At 39.1% G+C, this 25,706-nt stretch overlaps 1 protein-coding gene across 1 annotated transcript in view; it reads left to right on the top strand.

The window, feature by feature from the left end:
• Stk39 (serine/threonine kinase 39) overlaps positions 1-25,706 on the top strand; it is a 266,714-nt gene that overhangs the window by 56,583 nt on the left and 184,425 nt on the right. Inside the window, exons 2-5 of the mRNA XM_046447447.2 lie at positions 1,281-1,393; positions 15,697-15,805; positions 19,623-19,764; positions 21,489-21,544. Coding sequence (XP_046303403.1) covers positions 1,281-1,393; positions 15,697-15,805; positions 19,623-19,764; positions 21,489-21,544 — 420 coding nt within the window. The remainder of the gene's footprint in view (positions 1-1,280; positions 1,394-15,696; positions 15,806-19,622; positions 19,765-21,488; positions 21,545-25,706) is intronic.

Raw genomic sequence — 25,706 nt, 5'->3', positions numbered from 1 at the left:
CAGAGCTGAATGAGGAAACAAGAGGGAGGAAGAAAGGGTGGAGCTCTCAACCTCAAACACTCATTTGGGCGCGTCTTTGGGGTGACAGACTGCCTTGCTTTGCACTACAAGAACCATGCCTTTTTATTACATGTACTGAGGAAGCTAACCCCCCTGAGCTGTCTTCTTTATGGCCAATGACCCCCTTTATCTTTTTTAATGATAACCAATGACTCATTTGAGAAGTGTTTCCTGAAGAAAACCTTTAGAGAGGTTTGCACCGGCACTCCACAGCGTGCTGTGTTCCTAAGCCATGATGTTTGGAAGTTAGATGTACTCAATGCATTTCTGACATGGTATGTTCCATTTAGAGTGGGTTTATCAGGATGAAACCCCATTTGAAGTTGAGAAGCCCTTGTGGGATGGGGATGTAGCTTGTACTTTGAAGTGGGTTAGAGCTGAGGAAGGCCAGAAGATGCTATTTCTTTTACTTGGTATCTTGCAGTGCTAGAGGATTTATGTGATTAGAATACATTTTTGGTATTATTTGTAGAATCAAGATGCCTTAACCGGGGGGCTTTTTTTGCCCCTGTGGAATAGAAATCCAATTAGGAGCTCTTTGTGCTCTGCCACCAATCATTACACGTCTACATTTTACTCTTATAAAATATGGATAATGACATGACTGTCTCTTAGGAATTTGAGTGCATCATCTAAGGATCAAGAAACCTTAGAAATAGGAGATTCACATGAATGCCTAAAGCTTTTGTGATCACACATTTGCATTGTTTTGCTTGACATTCTTGAAAGTTGTGCTGTTGACATGAGAACACTGGGGCTGATCCCGTTTTTCTTGTAGAGTAAACGCTGAAGGAATAAGCTCCAGGAGTGCTTAGCACAGATAGGTTGACCCAGTGTCTTATGGAAGTCCTGAAGTAGCTTGGGCTGGAGTGGCTGGAGTGGTTTGGTTTGGGCTGAAGTGGAAGAAGAGCCTAAGCTACTGCAAAGCACTGCAATTAGAAAATATCAGGACTTGAGCACAGTCTTCCCGTGCAGGGAAATGATGTGGATGCTCATATCCTTTGTGACAGTGTCTTTAGTCATCCATTGTGTAGAAACATAGATTTTCCTTTTCCCTCTCCAGATAATTACTTTAGAACCTAACATAACAAATGGTAACATTTTTAATTCCTTGACTAGAAGATTAAAAAAATAGATATTTATTTTCGAAAGCGTCACAAATAGTAGCTGGACAGTGTACCATATAATAGCTGATGTTGCTTTTTTTTTTTCCATTTCAGGCAGTGGAGCTACTGCTGTGGTTCAGGCTGCCCTATGCAAGCCCAGGCAAGAACGTGTAGCAATAAAGCGGATCAACTTGGAAAAATGCCAGACCAGTATGGATGAACTATTAGTAAGTACAAGAGAAGGGGTGTCTGCTGCTGCACTTTCTTAACCCATGGGTGTTCGGAGTTGGGTGGGAAAAGATCAGAGTGGGTTGGTGTCATCTTCTATCTTGACACCTATATTTCTTAGGAAGCAGCCCTCACCGCTCCCCTGCTCCCCTTATTAACTTCCTTGCTCTATTATTGTGTCATCTAATGTTCACCTTACTTTGCTTTTGACAAACAGCATTTTGCTCAGTCTGCCTAATCCTAGTGGTCTCACGTGTTGACACTCTATTTTATGCATCAAGAGAGCACATTCTGTAGGATGCCTGAAATCAGTGATTTCAGACTGCAGAGTTGGATGATGAGCTTCTGGCCCTCCCTCTAGAGTGTATGGCACACATAGGAGTCACTCCCCCAAATATTTCTTAGTCCTTTTGGTTTTCAGAAATTACAAAATCACATACAAATTAAAGATGTTTAAAACAATGCATGGCAGCTTGCATTTGGTTGATGGCAGGAGTTTGTTTTTCTGACATGGTAACTTGCATTTTTTATTTGGGATGAAGGATGTTGCTTAACTAATTGGAGCTTTTTGGTGTGTGTGTGACTGTAGGAGCATCAGTTGGTTGAGGAACATTTGCTTTGCTTTTGGCTTAACTGACTCATTATTAAATGAAGAGCTTGGCAAATGGTTATTAGTTGCCCAGCAAACTGTGAAGGGTTTGAGAGTTTAATCTCATAAATATAGTTGTCGTTCTGCCTGCCAATTTTCTTTCTTTTTTTTTTTTTCCTTTTGGCCATTTGTTGAGGATAATAGAAAACTGAGGTGGAGGAGTTAACTGATTGGTTATCCCAACACTAATCCCAGTACAAATATTAGTCCAATAGCTCCATACAAGCTACAAAGTATAATGACGGTTGGCTCCAAATAAAGAAGCCTTTTGTTATAGTCTACATTGGGAATGGAATGTCATTAACAAGAGCTTTTTGTCTTTACTCAGAATATAGCTTTTATTTCGGGCTTAATTACAGTACACTATAGTATAAATTAAGCACAAGGATGAAGCTGTACTTTTCCAGATCTGTTTGGCCTTCCATTTTAAATTAGGCTACATAATGCATAGATTTCGCTGGGGGTGATTGCTGGCCAAAACTTAGATGAAAGCTATGGCTTCCACAATTCACTGTTGATTTTAAAAGCCCACCTATATTTAAGAATTTTGCTCTTAAAATTTCAGCTGTGCTTTGCTCTTATGGAAATTGCTACCGCATGCTTGTCTATTTCTTATTATTGTGGTGACCAGTAAAATTGTAACTTTGTTATCTAACCAGTTTTCAAGGTCACTTCCCCTGAGTGGGAAAAGTATTGAAAACACTGTGGGGAGAGTTGGGTCCTGCTTCTGCCACTAACTTGTTTTTAACTTTAAGAGCTCTGGGTTGTTTTAAAAGAACTGAATTGGAAGATCTCTAAAATGCCTTTAAGAGTCCTCAGATTCTGTGGCTGCACATAAATGTACATTAACTTTTTTTTTTTAAAGTTTGGAGTATTGGAGTATGCATTAAACTTATGCATTGTTTGGCTATATCAAGAAATAGCACCTGATGTTAGTGGTTTTGGGGGTGCTGTGTTGGAGGTCCCAGCTATTGGCAGAATATTTCTGTGGGATATGTTTAAAGTTCTTGTGCACTTGTGTGTACTTGGTGGTCCTGGAACCAGCCTCCTAGGCCAGATGGATCTCTGGTCTCTGATTTGTTAAGTCCTCAGTTGCCCACAACCTCCATATTTTCATCAGCAGTTGGCTGCCTGCCAGGCATGGGAGCCATGTAAGGGTCCAAGCAGAGGTCAGCAGGGAGATGATAATTCTAGTCCTGTCCCCGGTTTTCCTGGGGCCAGTTATAGCAGTATCATTTGAAGGTACTCATACGTAACATAGCTGGCTGTGTGAGACTGGTATTTTTATGACTGTATGCTTAGCTCCATTAGTCTGATTTATGAGTTTGCCTATTAGCAATGGTTAATTTATTTCTCTCATCCTTTTTATTCTCCCAATGATGCCCAGTTGTAATATAGTGTGTATGCATTGTTATTTATTTTTCACGAGAAAAGGATACTAAACCTAATAAATTTATTACTTTGATCTTTCCTTAACCTTGAACATTTGACCTTTTGCTGTCTTGATATATTTAGAGAAGAGAAGAATGGGTTTTGGTTTTTAAGGATGTACTACTCCTAAGTCCTTTTCAAACAAAGAGAAAGAGAACTTATAGTATAGTCTTTCTAAGGTTGCCAGACTTTTGTGGTCTAGTTTATTGACACATGAGATCCTGTGGAGCAAAGTTGCTGTCATCCTTTCAACTTCTAATACTGCTGTTGCTTGCACTTTTATTATTTCTGTGGGTTCACATTTTGACAGTGTTTGGACATCCGGCATCCTAATAATCCTTTAAATCCATGGGTGTGTGTTATATACAGGTCAGTGCACTGCATCATCTCACAGACTGTGCCATGAGTTAACTGGAAACCATTGTTCTTCGAAGAAACAATGGCCACTGGGTCTTTATTTTGTGAAAGTGTTATGTCATAGAAGTCACAATTATCAACTATTTGCTGGCTGTTGGGGCAACTGCCTCTTTTGATGCAAGTGTCACCTCCCAACCCCCAATCCCTGCCTCATCCCTACTCACCCCAGCCCCTCTGTCCTGATCTCCCATTCCCTGCCCTGTCCCCACCTCCTTTGTCCAGAGGCCAGGTGTGATACCATACAATAGTTTTGGACATTTAGCCTTAGCCTGCTTCTTTATGTCAGCACATGTTTCTGTGGTCCTGGAATCGGTTCCACATTTTGCTGAAGAAAGATCCAAGTCTTCCTTGTTTCTGAAACAAAGTGCTAATTGCAGTGCCGGCTTCTCTGAGAATTGAAGGAAGGAAAAGAAAAGTTAGATGAGATCATTGGCACTAAATAATTGGTGATTTAAACTGAGACTGTTGAGTAACATTTCTCAAAAGCCAAGGTAGTTATGTATCTAAGATACATTTATTTATTTATTTGGCAGATGTGGAATTTCTATTGTGTGTTTAGGGATAAGTTTGGAGTGCTTATGTGGGAGTGCATGGTTGTATACTCACTAAAAACTGCCTTTAACAGCGATTAGGATAGAGCACTCCTAGGATAAATGTTTTTATTGGAATGATTTGAGGAGCATTCAATTAATCTAAACAAATTCTTTTTCTATACATTCTTTTGAATTTTCTTATGTTGTGGAATTTGGCCCTCAGCTGATCCTAATCTCTCGGGGTGAAATGATCTGGTTAATGGGGTTTTGCTGGTTATTTTATATACTCCTGACTACCCAGCACAGATGCACTAATAATTTCTGAGATTTGTTAATCCTATATTTGTTGTTATTCCCACTTTTGTCAATCCCACTGTGGAATAAATTACTAATTTTATAATCATCCTAACACTCTTTAGGAGATATTTATAGTTTTAGAGCCGGAACTTATTAACACCATAATTATTAAACCCTGCTACATGCTAGACATTGAGCTCAGTGATGGGAAAACAAAGAGAGTCTCTGTCCTTTGAGGAGCCCACGGACTAGTAAATGAGTATCTAAACTTTTGTGTTGGCAAGATATTTATTATTCATTTATTTATTATTTTTAATTTTTTTTTGGGGGGGGGTACCAGCCATTGAACTCTCAGGGGCACTCAACCACTGAACCATATGCCCAGCTCTATTTTATATTTTATTTAGACACAGGGTCTCACTGAGTTGCTTAGTGCCTTGCTTTTACTGAGGTTAGCTTTGAACTCAGGATCCTCCTGCCTCAGCCTCCTGAGCAGGTGGGATTACAGGTGTGTGCCACCATGCCCAGCAAGACATTTATTTTTTATTTTTGACTTTTTGCAACACTGGGGATTGAATACAGGGCTTTACACTACTGAGTCCATCCCCATCCCTTTTTATTTTGTATTTTGAGTCAGAGTCTCACTAACTTCCCCTGGTTGGCCTTGAACTTGTGATCCTCCTGCCTCATGAGTAGCTGGGGTTATAGGCATGTGCCATTATGCTGGCCTGATTGGTGATATTTTTGAGCTACAGATATTTTTCTGCCCCCTTCTCTACTATTTACGTAGTAATAGTTTAGCAGGTTAGTGGACATATTACTGCTCTCCAGTAAGTATCCCACTGAATGGGGGCGGGGGTCCTCGCTTTCCAATAGGAATTTAAGACTTGCTAAATGGGTCTAACCTACTATCTTGCAGACTAATATATTCTATGTAAAGATGGCCTTGCTTGAGGTTTCTAGAAAGAGCTTGGTTCTCGTGTTTGTGGTCAGCCTCAAACATTAAGGGTGCTACCCTAGAGCACATGTGATTTCCTTGAAATTCACTCCATGAGTAGACAATCAGTCCTTTTTGAAGTCATCTGTCTTTTTAGCCTCTCTTAATGGGTGCCAAAGTAAATGCCATAGATATGACATAATCCTTCTTTTGATTTACCCTAAAACACACTCTCCCCAGCCTTTAGGATGCTCTCCTTGATTTATCCAGGGATTGATGAACATTTTGGTTCATCTCCTTACTTACCTTATGACTCGTAGGCCTTAACCATATCCCTCTTGGCCTTTTTCTCTAGACTTGAGTTCTCATATGTTTAGTGTGTCTTTGGTACCTAGCCACAGAAAACTCAGCCTCAATCTCTCATCTTTACACATACATCAACACCATCAAAACTTTACAGTGATAGAGGTAGGAGAACTGTACTTAGATACTTATGGGAGAAATCATAGCCCAGGGGCCAGGCAGAGTATTATTTTCTTTTTTTTTTTTAAAAAAAAGAATGAAAAAAAAAAAAAAGAAAAGGAAAAGGAAGGAGAAGAAGTGAGAACAAAAAAAGGAAGAAGGCCAAAAATATAGTTGTGATTATTATGAAATTATGTAATGATCATTAAAATATTTTAGTTGTACTGGATGACAGATGTGAACAAAGTCATTTCAAAGAAACACTGACTGTATGAAGCCATGAGTGCTGGGCATGAGGCAGAGGGACGATTCTCCCTGGGTCAGGATCTGCTTTCCTGACTCCCCACAGAACTCCTGCCAAGGACTTCAGTCCCTGTTTTCTCAATGAGGAATTATGGCCAAATTTTATTTTTTCTCACCAAAGTTCTATGATTGTGTATATTTGAAAATCTGTTTTTAAGTTCACTTGAGCAAAATTACACGTTACTAGCAAGTCATGCTTGATAATTTAGGATAGAGTCAAGTCACTGTGATATTATATTATGGGAATAACCTGTAAGTCAAAGACAGGGTGCACAGTGTGCTGACCTTTCTTCTGTGTACATAGTGAAAGAATTCCTCAGTCGTCGAGTTGCCTTGAACTGGATGCATTCTGGCGTTTGCCCTCTCTTCCCCCATCATCTTTTTAAAGGTATCTTGCTGTATCTCTCTAAAGGGATGTATAGATACATCAAGCATTTTTCCTTCGGAACAAAGCCACTGCCCTCATTTTGCTTTCTGCTGTTATTTCTCTTTTCTCTCTTACCTGCTGTGCCAGCCCTTCCTCCTTCCCTCCCTCCCTCCCTCCCTTCCTCCCTTCCTCCCTCCCTTCCTCCCTTCCTCTCCATCTGCCTGCCCTCCTACCCTCCCTTAGAGGAATGGATGGATTAGCTATGATTTGTAGGTTATTTTGGAGAATAAGGCTCCAGATACTTCCCTGGTTTCATGATCATTTGAAGGGAATAGTTATCTCCTAACCATGACCTGACACAGGCTTCTCCTATCCCTTTTAAATGAACTTATAATATTTGGGGGCCTCTAAGCAGGTCCTCCAGGCAGAAACTTTGCCCCCTTTTCCTTTCAATTGAGATTTAAAGGAAAACAACAATATCAACAAATGAATAAACCTTGCAAATCTTGTTTTGTTTTTTTTTTCCTGTAGAAAGATTATACTGGTTAAAAAGCTTCCAGCTTAAGTTGACCACAAATAGTATAATAAGTATGCCTTCTTTATTGCTGAGCACTATGAGATTATTTTTCCATTCTTTCTGATCTTAAGAATGTTCAAATTAGTAAATCATTTACTCATATCTCACATCATTCCTCATCATATGTGGGAACAAACTGTGTTTGGCTGCTTGTTGTATTTCTGTATACCCCAAGGGTCTAGCACTGAAATGCAAGCCTGCTGCACTAGATAGAGTATTATTTTGAGTGTTTCAGGTCTGAACCACTAAGTTGTGTTCTGTTTGTTTCTTGCTACTCAGCTTTGTAATTATTTTCATGTGATTTAGTGTTTGTGTTTATCTAAGTATCATCCAATCAAAGACAGGTTTAGAAGTGGAAAATTTTGGGCTATTTTGAAGACATGAAAACATTTTTAAAAAATTAGAGAATGAATGCTTATATGCAAAACAAATTTATTTTTATAGTTCCAAAGTTGCATTAGCTTAGAAATATGTATAATTCATTTGGAGAAAGCAATTTTCATTTTTTTGCAACATCAAATTTAAAAGTTATACCCTAGTTTCTTCAGATACTAATTAAATACCACAATTGAATTTACTTTTAAGTGTTTTTTATACATTCGTTAGAAATGGCTCATGAAGAGGGCTAAATCTCATGCTGTTAAAAAAGTCAGCAGAAATTATCATGGAAAAAGACACTTTTCTGGGCTTGTGTGTTCTTAGTTACAGAGACCTAGCACATGCTCATTTTCAGAGTAGTTTTACCCCTCAGACGGAACATACCTTTAATGACGCTCACTCTTTTTACCTCGATGGTGCCATCCTCATAGACAAATGGGAAAGGTTTGGGTTGAGATGAATGCTTTTGTCCCTTCCTGGGTTATTTTGAAAATGACTGCATGGTGCTCAGGGGAAGGTGGGAGGGGTCTCTGCCCCTTCGGCTGCTGTTTGGGGAGGTTTGTTCCCTGGCAGAACCCCCGATGGCTCATGGTGCAGTGCCCAGGAACAGACACAGATCCCCTCACATTCTCAGCCCTTTCTTGAGGAAGCCAGATACAGCAGCAGTCTTGAAAGTTGGCTCTTTGGTCTCCAACAATACAGACTGGCTGAAAAGAAAAAAATTTCCTGTTTCTGTTTTTATGGCATCTTCAACTTGACTTTTTCCAAGTGCTCCCTGTCACGGTTCATTAAATGATCAAAAGGCTGTGGTAGATGACAGGGTCTGAATCCCATTCCATGATAGTTCCCACAGAATTTTCAGACCCCCTACAATGTTATCTCTCACACACACACACACACTTCAAATGATATATATTATAAGTATATTTATGTTATTGAAAAAATGACTCTTCACCATTGAGTTTCCTTCCTTTCTTCCCTCTCTCCTTCCTTCCTTCCTTCCTTCCTTCCTTCCTTCCTTCCTTCCTTCCTTCCAACCAAGGGCCTCATGCATGCTAGGCAGTGCTCTACCACTGAGCCACAACCCCAGCCCTACCACTGAGGTTTTCAAAATATTTTTAGTTGTAGATGGACACAATATCTTTATTTCTTTTTATGTGGTGCTGAGAATCAAACCCAGTGCCTTCTATATGCAAGGCAAGCACTCTACCCAACCCCCTGAGTTTTCTTATAGCATTTCAGTGTCACTATTTTAGGGCCAGGGGTGTGGCTCAGTAGTAGAGTGCTTACCTTGCATGTGTAAGGCCTTGGGTTCCATTTTAACACCACCAAAACAAAAACAAAAATTCAGTATTTTATTCTTTGACCTCTCTCCCCCCATTTCTTTGGAAGAAAGTAGGAATACTGGTGGCTTCTACATTTTCTATCAAATTGTTTAGTTTTCTCACTTTTTGCAGAGCACTCAATTAAGCTCTGGTCTGTACATTTTAATTTGTTAGCAAATAGATGTTTAACTTAACATTGTGATTTCCTGGCTACTTTTGTGGAATTTTCCAGACCTCCAAATGCCATGACACTTTAGATTTTTACAATCAACAGCTCTGTCTAATTTTAAAGACCTCTCTATAAGTACTTGTTAAGGCTTGCAGAATTTATGTTTCCCATATAAAAGATATGTTTTCAAAATACCTAGACATCTCCTATTTCTATTCCTGCCTCCAATTAGACTATGTTTGAATAAACTCAGATACCAAATCACATGAAAATAATTATAGAGGTAAGCGATGAGGGAAATTTGTCGGTTCATTTGTAAGTGGTACAGATAATACTTGACTAACTCTTCCTTGAATAGGGTTTTCTCTGCTTTTTTTTTTTTTTTAACTTTTTTTTCCCCTAAGAGTCCAGTTTCCTGCATAAATAGTATATTGTTTTTATAATTAAAAAATTCACAATGACATTTAAAAAAAATTTATAGTTGTAGATGGACAAAATGCCTTTATTTTATTTGTTTATTTTTATGTGGTGCTGAGGATCGAACCCAGTGCCTCACACATACTAGGCAAGCGCTCTGCCACTGAGCTACAGCCCCAGCCCTCACAATGACATTTTTAATGCTTGAAAATGACAGTCCAGAAAAATACATTGCTCTTGAAAGAGTTTTGTTAATCTTTTTATTCCATTCCTTGGCTGACATTCAAAATTACTGAAGTTTATTTTAAATCATGCTACTTACCGTATTTAGTTATTTATGAATATTGATTAAGTTGCCTTTCCTAATAATGCTGACATTATGGAAGTGCAAGCTGGAGAATGACTTTCTGAAGTGTTTTTATTTAACTAGGTTGCCCCCTTGTCTACTCTTTAAATGATAAAGGGTATTGCAAGTTGTATTTGGTTCTCTCTTCTATTTGGAAATTCACATTTTATTTGATAGTAATTGTAATATATGCATACATGTAGTATATATTACATATATATGTTTAGATTAAGTTGCAATGTGGAAATGTGCCTGGTAGCTACATGTTTTTCTCCCCACTTCACTGGAAGAAGAATGCATCTTGATGCTTAGCTTGAGGCAGTGATTCTCAGCCTTGGCTTCACAGGAGAATCACCTGGGAGCTTTTGAAAATTTTCATTCCCAGGCTGTATCCTAAACCAATTTGTGTCAGCCTCCCTGGGCTAGGACCCAGGCATTGGTATTTTTTAAAGTTCCCCTGTGATTTCATTGTGCAGCTAAGGTTGAGATCCACTGCTTTAGAATAAAGTAAGGATTAGAATTCCCTTATATTTAACTGCAAATAATGTTGGAGCTTGAACAGGTTTGATTTCTTAAGGAAGGTTGAACAGGATATTTTTGCCACCGGTATATGATAAAGAAGTATTTATATGGAATTTGTTTAAGTTGTGAAAATATGCTAATTTAGTTAAATATGGTTTAATATTTTGAATTCGGAATCCATTTAAACTCTTTCCTTTCAGTAATAAAATCTCTTTTAGTGCTTTGTAAATCTCATGGTCTCAGAGACAAAAGAAACCAGACTTTTAGATGTGTCTTGATTCTTATATCTTTATTTTATTAAAAAAAAAAACTCTTTTTTTTTTGTAATTTTAGATGGACCGCATGCCTTTATTTTATTTGCTTGTTTTTGTTTGCGGTGCTAAGGATTGAACCCAGTGCCTCCCCCTTGCTAGGCAAGCATTCTGCCACTGAGCCCCAGCCCCAGGCCCCTTATATCTTTATTTTTCATTTTTATTTTTTTAGGTATTGAGTATGTAACACAGGGAAATTTATCACTGAGCTACTTCCCTAGGCCATTTAAAAAAATTTTTATTTTAAATTTTGAAACATGATCTGATTAACTTGCTTATTAGGGCATCTCTAAATTGCTGAGGATGACCTTGAACTTGTAGTCCTCCTGTCTCAACCTCCTGAGCTGCTGGGATTACAGGCATGCACCACCACACTTAGCCTTATATTTTTAAATTTGTATTAGTTCTCCTTTTTTCTTCCCCAAACCCTTTGCATAAGTATACATTAGACTCCCTATTCTAAAAGACTTTGAGGCAGCTTACCACAATATGTAGAATGTGACAGGTGGCATAAATTAAACATAGGGTGAAATCACTAGGAAAACACAGATGGGGACAGTGTTAAGAGAGGAAAGAAGCTAAAAAATCATAACCCTGCATTACAGGAAAGTCCTTAAGCCCGCAGGGCCAAACAGTGTGCCAGGTGACCTTTCTCTAAGAAGAAGGCAGTGCAGCTGCCAAGGTCTCTCTTTGTGCCTTGAGACACAGGAACTTGGGACACTTGAGGTTAGTGATCAACAAGCAAAGAAACTGAGAATTAATATAGAAGACAAAATTAACTTTTAACATTTGTGTTACGTGCTAGGTTTTCTGCAAGGAGTTTTATGGATCTCACTTTGCTTATTTCACAATATTTTTGTGCACTTGCTAGTATTAATCTTGTTTTACAGAAAGGAAAACTGAGGCTCAAAGACAGAGGCAGGATAACCTGCCTGTTTATCAGCAAGCCAGTGGCAGAGCCAAGCTTCAGAGCCCACTGTGACTTAGAGTATAGCTGTTTTTAAGAATCTGATCAGAGGATCAGATTCTTGTTAATCAGACTTCCTGCTTGTCCACAGTGCTATTTCTTTATATAGGAATAATTTTGGGGGGTAGAAAACAAAAGTCACATAGCCATAGATGGAAATCTTTCATAAATACCCTATTCAAACAGTTCCCCCCACCATTTTGGCGGGTATTTTCCCTTCAAACCATATTTCCAGCATAGGATTCTTTATATGTGTTGTGTTCTCCATCCACCTTAACATCTTAGAGGCCACACCATGTTGTGGTCTGTAAAATTTGCCAAGCGGCTGCAGCAGCAGTGTGTGGATGGCCTTTACCTGTCTTCCCCTGGCACACGGCCCAGCAGTCTCTGTGGCTGCCACTTCATTTTGAGCAAATGGGTAGGGCACTGTCCTGGTCACCCCATTTTAGGTCACCTTTTCCACTCTTATGAAATATCACTTGCCATGCATTTTTGGCTGAAGGTGTGTGAGCAGAGATGAAATCCTGTGCTGCAGCTTGGTTTGGCACTTGATGACAGACAGCTCTGTCTTCTTTCACTGGACTTGCAGGGTAGCCAGTACGTGAGATTCTGAACTGTGGTCTTGGCAGATCTGTTGCCTAGACTTCAGAGTTCTGTGATTTCTTCCCACTTTTACCTCCTGTTGTCCATCCCTGTGAATTTTTTACCATTGTCTGTTTGGGTGAAATTCAAATCACTTAAATACTGCAGTCTTCCTATGTCAAACTATGGCTTCCCTTCCCTCTCTTTAGGGTGGCCTCAGCTACACAGTGCCCTTGGGCCATCCTCCCACCTGGCCCTTTTTTCCCTGTCCCCCCGCATCATGGAAGCAATCTGAGTTTCTTCCTTTCATCTTCCCTTAACCCCAGTGTTTTTCTGTCTTATCCAAAGTTCAGTGTCTGTCACTGTGCCATTCTAAGTCTGGTTCCTGGACTCACAGCATCAATATCACTTGGAAGCTTGTTAGGAATGCAGATCTCAGGTCCCTCTTTCCATCTACTGAATTAGAACCTGTATGTTACTAAACTCTCCATGTGACTGGTACACATGTTCCATTTTGGGAAACTCTGCTCCAAATTATGCTTTTCTATAGATTGTGACTTAGTTAAAAGAGCTTGAACCCATTCCTTCTGTAGGAATAACTGGTTAAAAAGTTTTCGTCCTATCAGTTTGTTTGTCTTTGGACAATACTTCAGTTATTTTCAAGGATAGGAACAAATGAGTATATTAGGGAATAAATATCTTTTCCTAACCAGATAAATGAAGTTAGTGCATTAGGAAAAGCTTGGATAATTTAGTGGGTAGACTGTTACCAAGAGAGGATTCAAATAGCAACATTAGCACTGTTTTGAAAAGAAGTAGAGGAGGACTACTGTTCCCCCCCGCCTTTTGGTATAGGAGATTGTACCTAGGGCCTCATGCACACTGAGGGGTGTGTGTGTATGGTGGTAGGGGGGGCATCATTTTGTGAAAGGAATATTCAATTTAAGAAATGTTTATATTTTTCAAATTTTTACTTTGTTATATCTCTCTAGAAGTCAATTAAACAAAAGGTTAATATGTAAACTAAGGGTTATATAGTCCTATAGAGGACCTATTTCTTCCTTTAAGTGTATTTATCTCCTGAATTTGGGGTGTATCATAAAACATAGTGACCAGGTTTTCTCCAGAGGCAAGTTTCATCCTTAGGTATCGGAGGCTCTCCTGCATGGGAAGGCTGTGAAGTCAAATGGAGGGATAGATTGTGAGCCTAGAGCCTGATGCAAATGTATTGGCAGGTTCCCCACCCCTGTTCCCATCTGCCTTTAAGCTGCTGCTGTGGTTGTATTTGAAACAGTACTTTCTCTGAGACATCTCCTTCCCCTGCTTTTAGAATTTGTAAGTTGTATGCATCAGTTATCTGAAAGAGTTGAATACACACACACACACAAACACACACACTCACACACTCTCAGTTTTCTCACTGCAGTGTCAGAGAACCTGACACTCTGGTTGGATAGGAGGTGATACTACAGCCATATAATGCAAAGGGCTAAAAAGTGTGTTTTTATAGACTCTGACCCAGTCCTGCTTTGATGCAAAAGAATCTCATTTCACATAAACATTGATTGTTTATTGTATATTTTGATTAATGATTTTAAAGTTGGCAGTTAGGAAGATAGACGTTCACTTACATTGAATATAAAATGTTGAGAATTTAGAGCACACCTGCATGGAAGCTGCATTGTCCCATTTTTGTGAACAATGGGCCACTTCTTTAAACTGGACCCTGCCTAATGCTGCAGGCTTTCCACATGGCCCATCCCCCCACAGAGTGGATGCTGGTGACTTAGAATAGTGATGTCCCAGGTGGTGTTCCATTTCTCCTTCAGAAGCATCTCATGATAGCAGAACATGACACTGGAAACAGATGGAAACTGGACCTCTGGTTTCAGATTTTGTTCAGAGGCAGGAGTGGTTGAATTAAAATGTGTAAGATATAGAAAACCTGTAATCAGTTAAATGGGGGAAAGGAATGATAGAGGGGAAATGTTAAATATATCATGAAAAGAAAATAGAAAAGTTAGTGTATTTCTTAGGAATTTGCCTTCAGTAAGAAGCACTTTACATAAACACCCCCCACACATAAAGTATATATATACATATATGTAAAGTATATTTTATATATATATATATATATATATATATATATAGATGCATTTCATGTTGTGGGATTTTTGGTTAACTTATCTGACAAACAGGATCTTCTTAGTAATTTGAGGATTAGGTAGTATTAAATATGCAAATATAACAGCCCATATTAAAACATGTTGGTCAGTAATCTTTGAGAAGTTCATTATGATTGAAAATATTCATAGGATGCATAAATGTACTTTTCTGTCATCATGAATGTGCATAATAGGATCCTTCGATGACTTAGGGTCTTGTGGTTGGGGGCAGCACCTTGGGTGTGAGTTGCCCTGGTAGGTAGGTACCTTTAATGGAGAGTTAACTATTGGACTGCAGCTTTATGGGAGTCCTCTGGCAATGCCTGGAAACAGAATACCAAAAGCAATGTGAACTTGAGCGCTACAGAAAAATGTGTTTGTCTTATTTCAAAGCTTTGTCATTTTATGTCTTTACATAAAAAATTTATTTTTTTCTATAGCGATGTTTCCAAAATGTGACCCATAAAGCGTTCTTTTTCTGCTGTGCTAATGCGGGTTAAACTATGACAGGACTTTTGGAGGCTGTGACTCTTAGTGTGAAATATAGTATCTGATGTTTCCCAAGCTTATTTTACTTTGCCTGACCTGCCCCATCCTCTTTTTTTTTTTTTTTCTGGAGGGAATATCTATCATGGAAGACAGTTTGGGAAATGATACTCTAGCATTTTCACATGCTTTTCTCATTGACCGTCACAGCAGTCCTGAGAAACAGACAGTTTTGCTGTCCCCATTTGGATGAGGAAGATTATGAGACCCAGCAGAGTTCATGCTGGCACCAGAATTCCGATCTCCTAATGACTCACTTGTGCCAAGGCCTTTGATTCAGGGAGGAGGAACTTTGTCCCACAAACAGGTCTCTCTGCTAGCAGACTGGAGGGTCATTTGGGCTGTATGCTGATCTGAATTTCCTTTGTCCTGTGGCTGACCCACAAGGCTCTGTGGCATCTTGTAGTGGACTGTCTGAGTTTTCCAGTTGACAAGGATGAAAGTAAGCCCTTATGTAACTGCTCTGAATTCATGGCTCAGGCAGCCCCTCCTGGATGCTTTTGAATAGCCAAGTTGCCCAGGTGTTCAACCATGCTTCACTTGCATTTTGCTTCCCGCTTTGTGCCCCATAGTACTATGTCATGTTTTGTTCTTTTTGCAGAAAGAAATTCAAGCCATGAGTCAGTGCAGCCATCCCAACGTAGTGACCTATTACACCTCTTTTGTGGTAAAAGATGAACTTTGGCTGGTCATGAAATTGCTAAGTGGAGGTAAGTGGGCTTTGTTGTTGTTTGCTTGTTTTCGTCCTCCCCCTTTTGTGGCAGTCAGCATAAACTGAGGGGACTTCAGTTTGACCCTTCACTCCCATAGTTGGAAATTCTGTTTGGTTTACTGTTGCCAACAGAATACTCTAGATTTCATGTTTCTTTTTCTTTTCCAGGAATGAGCCTGGGGGTGCTCTATCTCTGAGCTACATCCCAGTCCTTTTTAAAAATTTTTATTTTGTGACAGGGTTTCTCTAAGTTGCCAAGGTTGGCCTTGAACTTGTGATACTTTTGCGTCACACTCCCGAGTGGCTAGGATTACAGACATGGGCCACTGTGTCTTACCAGATTATTTAGTATTGTTATTCAAAGCCTTTCATAATCAAGCTGAACTTCCTGAAGTATCTGTGTCCCCTTTTTCCTGTGTTACATACCCCGACCTTCTAGGTTAGGTGAGGCCTGGGTCCCTGAATACCTTCTTGAGCTCTGATGTCTCCAGGTCCTTCCCTGAACCTCTCCTCAGCCTTAAAGATCTCTACTTCCTTTTCCATGTACTCAAGCCCTTAGAGGTTCCTCTCTGCAGCTACAACTTACTCTCTTCAAAGATATTTTTCTTTTTCCTTTTTTGGAGCTGGGGAACAAACCCAGGGCCTTACTCATGCCATGGGAATTCTATACCACTAAGTCCTTTCTTTTTAAGCCCCTTCTTTTGTAACATTATTCAGGTCATTGCAATATACTGAGTCATTTGAGTGCTGTTTATTAACACTATAGTGTCCTATAGCTATGCTGTCCATGTCCTACCAGTAAGGTGTGACTCTTGAGCCCTTGAAATGTGGCAGCATGACTAAGGGACTTGAGTTTCTGTTCCCTTTCTCTTAACTCATTTAACTCACCACATGTGGCTAGTGGCTATGGTATTGGACCTTGTGCATATAGAGGGGGCTTCCTGAAGAAAGAACTGTCTAACTCACTTGGCTTCCAGGGAGTTCTTAATGTACATTGTTTCAGTTGATGTGGAGAGAGAAATACATACTCAGTTATTTGCTTATAGTGTTCATCAGAAGTGGTACTATTCTCATCCTGTTGTATTTGAGAAGGGAAAACAACTTCCCCTCTCTGCCTCAGATCTTGTAAGTTATGCAAGTCATTGACAGTAGTTTAATCTTCAAGACTTTTTCATATCTATGTATTTGATTTTTTAAAAAAATCTTTTAACATCACTCTTAGGAATGAGAATGGTAACCATTAATTTCATCAAACACTTGCTGTGTGGCTAGATTCTGTTCAAGGCAATTTACTTACTTTATCTCATTTGAACTCTCTCTCTCTCTCTCTTTTTTTTTTTTTTAATTTCATTTGATCTTGACAGCATCCCTGAATGACTGGTGACTGTCTCTGGGTTTCAGAAATGACACCAAAGCTCACGGGAGTTAAGCAACTTGCCCAAAGTTATACACACAGTGGCTATTAGTGCTGGAATTATGACTGCAGGACCCGTTGACTTATAAAATATGCTAAGGCTGGGCATGGTGCTGCACACCTGTAATCCCAGTGACACAGAAGACTGAGGCAGGAGGATTGTAAATTCAAGGCCAGCTTTGGCAACTTAGTGAGACCCTGTCTCACAATAAAACATAAAAAGGAAGGGATGTAGCTCAGTGGTAGAATGCTGCTGGGTTCAATTCCCAGCACTGTGCCAACAATAAAAAAAACCTCAACTATTCTGCATTGCAAATATTCTCATCTTCATTTTGTAGATCTGCATGTTGAAGCTTAGAAAGTTCAAGTGGTTTCCTTAGTGCACCGAGATCTCTCCGATGTTGTCTTCAGAGGTGCAGCTCCCTTTGTTCTGAGATGTGAAGTGTAGTTTAGAACAGAGGAGAACATTTTTGTGCTGCCTGGACAAAGCCACAACTGATGCAGCTGCATTTATATGATAGTGCCCATTTGCCCATTTTCATCTGTAGATCCAATTCCAACTGAGGTGAAACCAGGGACACATTTTAATTAATTTAATCTTTTTTTTTCTTTTTAAAGAAACTCTTGGATCAAGCCGAGACCCAGAAATGAGATGACGAAAGCTTTGTAATTGGCTGGAGTCTGCTTGTATAAGTCTCAGTAGGGAACCTGGAGATCCAAGTTCTGTTCTCTTCCTGGTCCTTCTTAGTCCTATGATTAGCCTTTGTTGTCTTGAGTACCTACTTTGGTTTTTAATTAAAAAGGAAAGAAATGCTACCTTCTAGCCCCCCTTCCCCCCCTCCCACCCCAGCCACTGCTATGGTGTTGTGTCGAACTGCCTGCTCCTTCTTGTATGGAGGGGTGGTGCTTTGCCAACTAGGTGACCAGTTCTCTTCTTGTGGGGTTCCATCCCCTCAAGAAGAATTAGAAATCTTGGTGAGCTGGCCCAGAAATAGTCCCAAGTCCTCTGTTCAAGTTGGAACTTTTACCTTTTATAAATTTGTCTTCCCTTCTGAGGATGTGATAGAAAATTCATTGTCATTTATAAATGTATAGAGACCAATCCAGGCTCCCAGGACTTTAGGAACGAGGAATAGGCTTTCGGCAGGTTTCCACAGGCAAGGGGAACGTGGGCAGGTATTGACTCCTGCTCCCTCTTCTTTCAGTAGGCCTAGGGGGTGGGTATATGCTTGGCATGGTATATCCTTATAAGAATAAATATAGTTTTTGGAATTATTGTTATCTATATGACCCCTATATCTAAGAGTCAATGCATAAGCAGATTCTTTTTTTCCTCTGGGGAGGAAAATATGCATTTTTTTCTTCTATACTAATTTATAACATGAAATCTCTTAATGAGAGGCAGGCCATTAGTCTGTTCAGTGGTATCTGATGGGGAAACTCAATCCTCTTATTTAATCAGAGAGAACCCAGAGCCAAAATTCAGGTACTGAGGTAAGCCATTTGTTAACTTTTCAGAAATGTCGAGCCCCAGGGTAATTATGGCTTTTAGAATGACCCAGAGGTTTCTAATATTAATTAGCACGTGTTGAAACGTGAATTCACAGTGCCAAGGATACCAATCAGTATATTGTAGCATAGTAATTGGTATTTATTTCTTCATTATAAAAGTCAGTACATGAAGCATCAGGAAGATTAAAATAAAGATTACTCAGACTCACAGATAGGGATCTTTGGGTTATAAGGAGAGGTCTAGCAGCAACCTACTTTCCTTACCTTTCACCTGTCTTTCAGGTGTTAAGAACTTTTCTTTTTTACTTAGAAGTTCACTATTTCCTTTCTCTTTGCCTCCAACTCCAGTTCAGCTATCTGGAACCCTCTTTGGAGTTTTTACCTAATTATACATATAGAAAGTGACCCTGAATGATCTTCTAGTCTCAGGCCCCCCGACCCCACCCTTTTATGATATGAGACATTTACTATATAGCTCAGGCTGATCTTCATCTCCTGGACTTAAGCAATTCATTCTCTTTAGCCTTCCAAGTACATAGGACTATAGGTGTATGCCTCTGTGCTTGGCCTTTTTTCTTTTTTTAAGTTGGGATGCCGAAGATTGAACCCATGGCATGTGCTGAGCTATACCTCCTGTTCTCAGATCCTAACCCTTAATGAGAATAATTTTCATACTGAAAGTACTTTTGCAAACTTGGTGCAGATTTAGTGCTTCTGATCATTGGGCTTCCATTTAATTGTTAGTAAGCCTTGGTAATATTTGCATCAAATCAACAAGAAAATTTTATTTTGATGTTCCCATTAATGTTCTAATAATGGAGTGCTAATCTGATAATGGAATGAAGGTTCTTAGCAATTTCTTTTCATCTTCTTCTGTTTGTCCTCTCAGGCTCAATGTTGGACATCATCAAATACATTGTCAACCGAGGAGAGCACAAGAATGGAGTTCTGGAAGAGGCAATAATAGCAACAATTCTTAAAGAGGTTTTGGAAGGCTTAGACTATCTACACAGAAATGGTCAGATTCATAGGTATGGTACCACCAGAAATTCAACTCTTCATTTGCTTAGTCCTAATTTGTAAAGAATTATGAGGAAACATACATTTCAAATAGGTATTGGCATTATTTCCAACTTAGGCTAGGGGCTGGGGTGTCCTTAGTGGTAGAGTGTGCTTGCCTAGCATGGGTGAGGCCCTGAGTTCTAGCCTCAGCACCACCGAGAGAAGGAAAGGGAAAAAAATGCTAAAACCAATTTAGGCTGAATAGATGGAAATAAAGTACTAGGGGCTAAAAGTTTAGCTCAGTGGTAGAGCATGTGTTTATTAGCATGCACCAAGCCTTAGATTTGATCCCCAGCACTAAAAGAATCTCAAACTAAAATAAAACTTATGAGACAAGAACACAGTTTGATGAATTATATTGGTATCCTCTGGATTGGTTTATCTGCTTTCACTGAATTAAGAGATGAATGTAAAAAGTGCTGAATGAACTCATAAAAAAGTGGTTAACATAATTACCCTTGAAGTGTACTCATTTGAATTGAATAGCTGCTCCAACTTTGAAATATAGGCAAGACTTACAAACATTATAATATGTAATTATTTTTGACATGATAGTGAGAAGGAAGGAAGAGACACTAATTTCATCTTCTTTTGTGACATAGTCTTTCATGACTTAGGGCATGTTGTTGCAAGGCTTAGTTTCCCCATCTGAGATAAGGCGATGGTGCTGTTCATCTTTCAGGCAGTTTCTGAAGTTTAAGATTTAGGAACCTGTGAGTACACTGTGTTCCAAAAGTTGCAGAGTGGAGAGGAGAAGCCGCTTTGCAATAATTCTTGAAAATAACCAAATAGCATAGAATATGAGTGCCTGATTGCTTCAAAAAGGGTAGTGATCATAGGGATTTTTGCAAGTACAAGCATTTACCAGTAATGCTAATAATGTAATTTCTCTACCTTGAATCAGCAAGCTATATATTGAATGGTCTTTATTATATTTTTTAATAATTAGGAAAATATTACTTTAGAAATCAGACTTATAAATTATCATTTTCTTTAAGTGCTGAAATTACTCTACATAGCTTCTATATAGTAAATAAGTAGTATATAGAATATTATAATTAATATTTATCATTATTATCTTTCCAGAGGAGAGATCAATCAAATTTATTTTAAGATGGTGATGGGATTATTTGAAATAACGGCACAGATGAATTTAAATGGAATTATAATAACTTTACACAGAGAAAGCTTTAATTCTTTTTTGTACTGGGGATTGAACCCAGGGGCACTCAACCACCCAGCCTTTTTAATTTTTTTTTTTTTTTAATTTTGAGAAAGGACCTTGCTAAGTTGCTGAGGCTGGTGTTGAACTCGTGATCCTCCTGCCTCTACCTCCTCAGTTGCTGTAACTATAAGTATGTGCCACTATGCCTGGCACAGGCTTTCATTCTTGTTAATTAAATACCACTATTCAGTTTAGGGACATTCTGTAACTCCAAAACACAAAATAGTCTACTTCGTAGTGATTTAATTAAATATAGAGAATGATTTCACAAGAAGTGAATTCTGACTGTGCTCAAGGAGCAAACTATAAAATGACAGTGTACCCTGGTAACTTTAAAAATCTATGATATAATTTTAATATTCATAAAATAATAATTGTATGTTGTGTTTAAAAGTCTTTCCCAGATGATCAATGTAACATAATGTCTGCGTTCTAAAATTCATTCTGTTTTTTTTTTTTTTCTAATAGGGATTTGAAAGCTGGTAATATTCTTCTGGGTGAGGATGGTTCGGTACAAATAGCAGGTAAAGCTGATAAAGATGAAAACTCCTTACTTGTTTACAGAAATATTACAATTTCAAGGACTGTAGATTCATTCCTATGAAATGAATAAATGCATGTAATCTCTTTTAAGAATGCATCTGGATGTTCTGTCCCACAGGCCATGCATTTAGAGTATGTTTGGGTCTGAAGCATGTTTTCTAGTGATTTGTTTAGATCTTCAAAATAAGTATTTTTTTTTTTAATATGCAGAACCTTTTGACAAAGAATGATTGTACTTTCAGTTTTATGTTTTCCACTATTCAATCTGAATACATTTACATAACCATTTATATGAACCATTTTATCTATAAAAGAAGTTTTGAGCAAGTTTTTTGATGAGTTTGAAAGTTTAAAACATGGTGTACCTTAATTTGAAAGCCTCTGATGGAAGAGGTGGGTAGAAAGAGTTATGAACTCTCAAAACCCAGGACTTAACTTTGTTCTTGAATCTGACTCCACATGGCTGTTCTTGACAGCTGATGGACAGAGCTGCAGCCAATGGCTGCTGAGTGAACTCATCAGGTGAGGACATTCCTTGTTATTCATCAGAGAACCTGAAAGACCTGGGATAAAATGTAGCCACTTGTGTATCAACTCTTGTTTCACCCCACATCCTTGAGGGTCCAACTCGGCCCTCCCCTTAGCTATCGCCATCTCTCAGTGGAGGTGCTTTGGGAGTATTTGGCTGAATGGCCCTTTGCTGTTCTGGACTGTCCCCGCCATGGTATTCATGGAGTATTCAGCTCTCTGGTTTCCAGGCATGAAATATTATTAGCAGCCTTTGCTAGCAGTGTCCTTGGAAAAAAATCACTGATTTGGCTTATGTTGTTAAGAATGTTGAAATTTGCCGCAAATGATTGATCAGCCTAATTGCCTTTTTTTGAGTTGGTATGGAAGAATCTTCTCTTCTAACATAGGTTTAGGGTCTTCATATGTTTAGCTATTAGACCAATGTTGATCTTAGTCCTTGGTCCTGGTCTTGTTTCTAGACAAATCTAATGATCCACAGTTGTGAGAGATGGAAGAGTTCAGTAGAATGCCAACCCCAATATAAAGGCTAAACTTTGAATGTTCTTGTCTCATTGTTTGCCTCCCTGTGGGTGTTAAGAACCTTGCAGATGAGCCCCTGGCCAGTATGGCAAGTTAGATGCTGACCTTGGCCTCTGTATAGACTTTGGAAGGAAGAGGGGCTTTTAATTTTGATTTTTTTTTAATGGAGGGTAGACATATTTTAAAAATACAAATGGAAATTGGGAATTTCTTTCAAATCACATGCACTCCCCCCCCCCCCCCAAGAACTAATAATGAAAGTGATTATCTTTGGAAAGATAAATTTGGTCATGTGCAATGGTTGATTTAACACCAGCGGGAAGGCACTGTAGGTATTATTTAAGCCCAAAGACTTTGGAATCAAAAGAGTCCTGATTTGACACCTATTTCATGACTTAGGGCATGTTGTTGCAAGGCTTAGTTTCCCCATCTGAGATAAGGTGATCGTGCTGTTCATCTTTCAGGCAGTTTCTGAAGTTTAAGATTTAGGAACCTGTGAGTACACTGTGTTCCGAAAGTTGCAGAGTGGAGAGGGGAAGCCACTTTGCAACCAGGAAGCATTTCTATGTAAGCATTAATGTTAAATTGTATAAAAGGATCCTAGAAGAAAGGGATTGAATCTTTAAGGCTCCATGATTTCTTTTTTAAATTTTAAAGAAATGCATTTATGCTTAATTACTGTATTTTCTATTTTAAAGAGATTGTTCAAATTGTATAAGCTTCATGTCCCATGAAACATGGATCTAACCCTGCTTATAGGGTTAATGCAATAATTAAGTAAATGTTCAAAATGCTTAGTACATCCAACAAAATCGACAATCAATAGGAACAGTTCACTGAGCACAAAATAGAAATGGCCCTTAGTCAGCTGAAAAATAGCTTAAACTCACAAACAGAAAAATGCAGATTAAAACTACATTGAGATACTTTCTATCATAAACTTGAAAGTTTGGCAATAGAAGTTGGTGAGACTTTCAGGAGATAGGCATTTTAATACTTGTTGGTAGTACTACAAAGTTAAATCTGTAGGGTGGAGGAATCTGCTGATATCTCTCAAAACTTGAGGTCCATTTACCCTTTGTCTCAGCAACCCAGTGGGGCCTTGGAGTCAGCTCATGGAAACCTTTTATGTACCTGTGTGCATCTCTTCCCAGTTCCATGTTTGATAACATCACATTGCTTGAGATTAGTCCTGGCGGAAGTATTCACACCATGGTAATCTGCAGACACTACAGTCGGGGCCTTTTTTGAGGGAGAGTTGGTGGTTGAACATTTACTAGCACACCACTACAGACACCTCATTGCTGGGAATTTATCCTCCAGTTACATCTGTTTATGTCTATAATGACGTAGTCATAGGTTACCTCCGGCATTATCATTTGTGATAGCAAAAGATTGGAAATAACTCAGGTGTCCTTGTTTAATATGTTATATGGTGTAGCTACACTGCGGAATACCCATCAAGTATAAAGGAGAATGCAAAGTACTCTATACACTGACATGAAAAACAAAATTGCCAGGCTCCTTGGTTAAGTGAGTTAAATAAGAGTAAACAACAGAGGGAGGCAATATGCTACTTTTTGTAAAATAATGGGGCTGGGAGAGGAGAAACAAGAATCTCACTCTATTCATTTGTATTTGTGCAAAGACAGTAAAGGATGATTGTGTGGGAGTGAGATTGTTCAGTATAAACCTTTTATCACATTTTGAATTTTAAACCATATGCAAGTATGACCTAGTAAAATACATGAAAGGAAATGACTCAATAAACTCAAACTGTCAATAAGTCAAAGCCATTTAAAAACCTTTAACATGAAAAACTTCCAACATAGTCCACAGTAGAAGGAAGGAGCTTCTTCCACTCAGCATCCGTCGTCATTATCAGCCTCCCACTGTGCTTCTACTTTGGTGGCTCTCATTATCATCCATGTAGGATTTTGTCCTTGAGCTAAGTTAGTGCCTTACACACACACACACACACACACACACACACACACACACACACATATATATATATATATATATATATATATATATATATATATATTGTCATCACTCTAGGGAGTGCCCCTTATCCCACAGGCTAGGGAGAGTTTGAAAAAATAAATGCTTCAACACAACAAGCATCAGCTGAAAAAAATTGGTGAGCAAGACTCTGAAACCACCCAGCTCAAGAGTAGTCCAGTTGTTAAGAGTACAGATTTTGGTATCAACTGGCTTGGTTGGAATACATTGCTCTGGGACCCAGGGCAAGTTACCAAGCCTTCAGACTCTATTCTTTTAAAGGGGGATGAAAATATGATCCATCTCATCTTTTTCTGAAATTGAATGAGGCTCTTCATAACCAGGATCCTTAATAGTGGGTGGCACACAGTAGGCTTGCAGTGATGTCGGTGCAGCCCCACTGCAGCAGCAGCTGCTGCCATTACTGTCACTGGTGTTCCCATTAGGACCAGTGTTACTACAGCCAGCAGGATCACAGCTTCTCTAATGCACCTAGAGACATACAAACCTTGAGGTGCAGCTCTAAAAAAGGGAGTTTATGGGTTATTAAGAGGTATGGAATTTGGAAGTAAGTGTGCCATTAATCTTGCTCTAAACTGATAAGAAAGTACAACTAGTTTTCTCAGGTGATGAAATGGTCCTCTCTCACCAAGAGGGTCAAGGTTGGAGTGAATTGCCTTTGAAATGCAAAGGCAGGTCAACCCCTGCCTTATTCTGCCACTCTGTACCCTGCCAGTCACCTCATCCCATTATTCTTGTCAGATTAATGTTCTGAGCTCTTTCCCTTGGCCCTCTGGAACACGTTGTCCTTTTCTTTTTCTCAGCTGAGATCCCCTAAGGTAAGGTTTTCTGTTTTTCATTCTGTTTCAGGCCTTTGGGTTTTTTCCTCGCTGTGGGTGGTTGTGGTGCATGTGACCCAGTAGGACATTATGCTTGGGGGCCATTGATCAGAAGGACACTTACGAAAATCCCCCATGTCGGGGTGTTGTGAGGATTTAGTGAATCTGTGTGTAAGGGCTGTGACTTTTATGCGCCTGGCACCTAGTGAGGACTTTGTTTTCCAGCCATTCACAGTTTCCTTGGTCTCCT

This window comes from Marmota monax, unplaced genomic scaffold (genome assembly GCF_021218885.2).
Source record: "Marmota monax isolate L192 unplaced genomic scaffold, Marmota_monax_Labrador192_F-V1.1 WCK01_AAM20220418_F8-fsc00007, whole genome shotgun sequence".
Lineage (NCBI taxonomy): Eukaryota > Metazoa > Chordata > Mammalia > Rodentia > Sciuridae > Marmota > Marmota monax.
The sequence above is the reverse complement of the archived record's forward strand: the minus strand, read 5'-3'. Positions and strand labels throughout refer to the sequence as shown.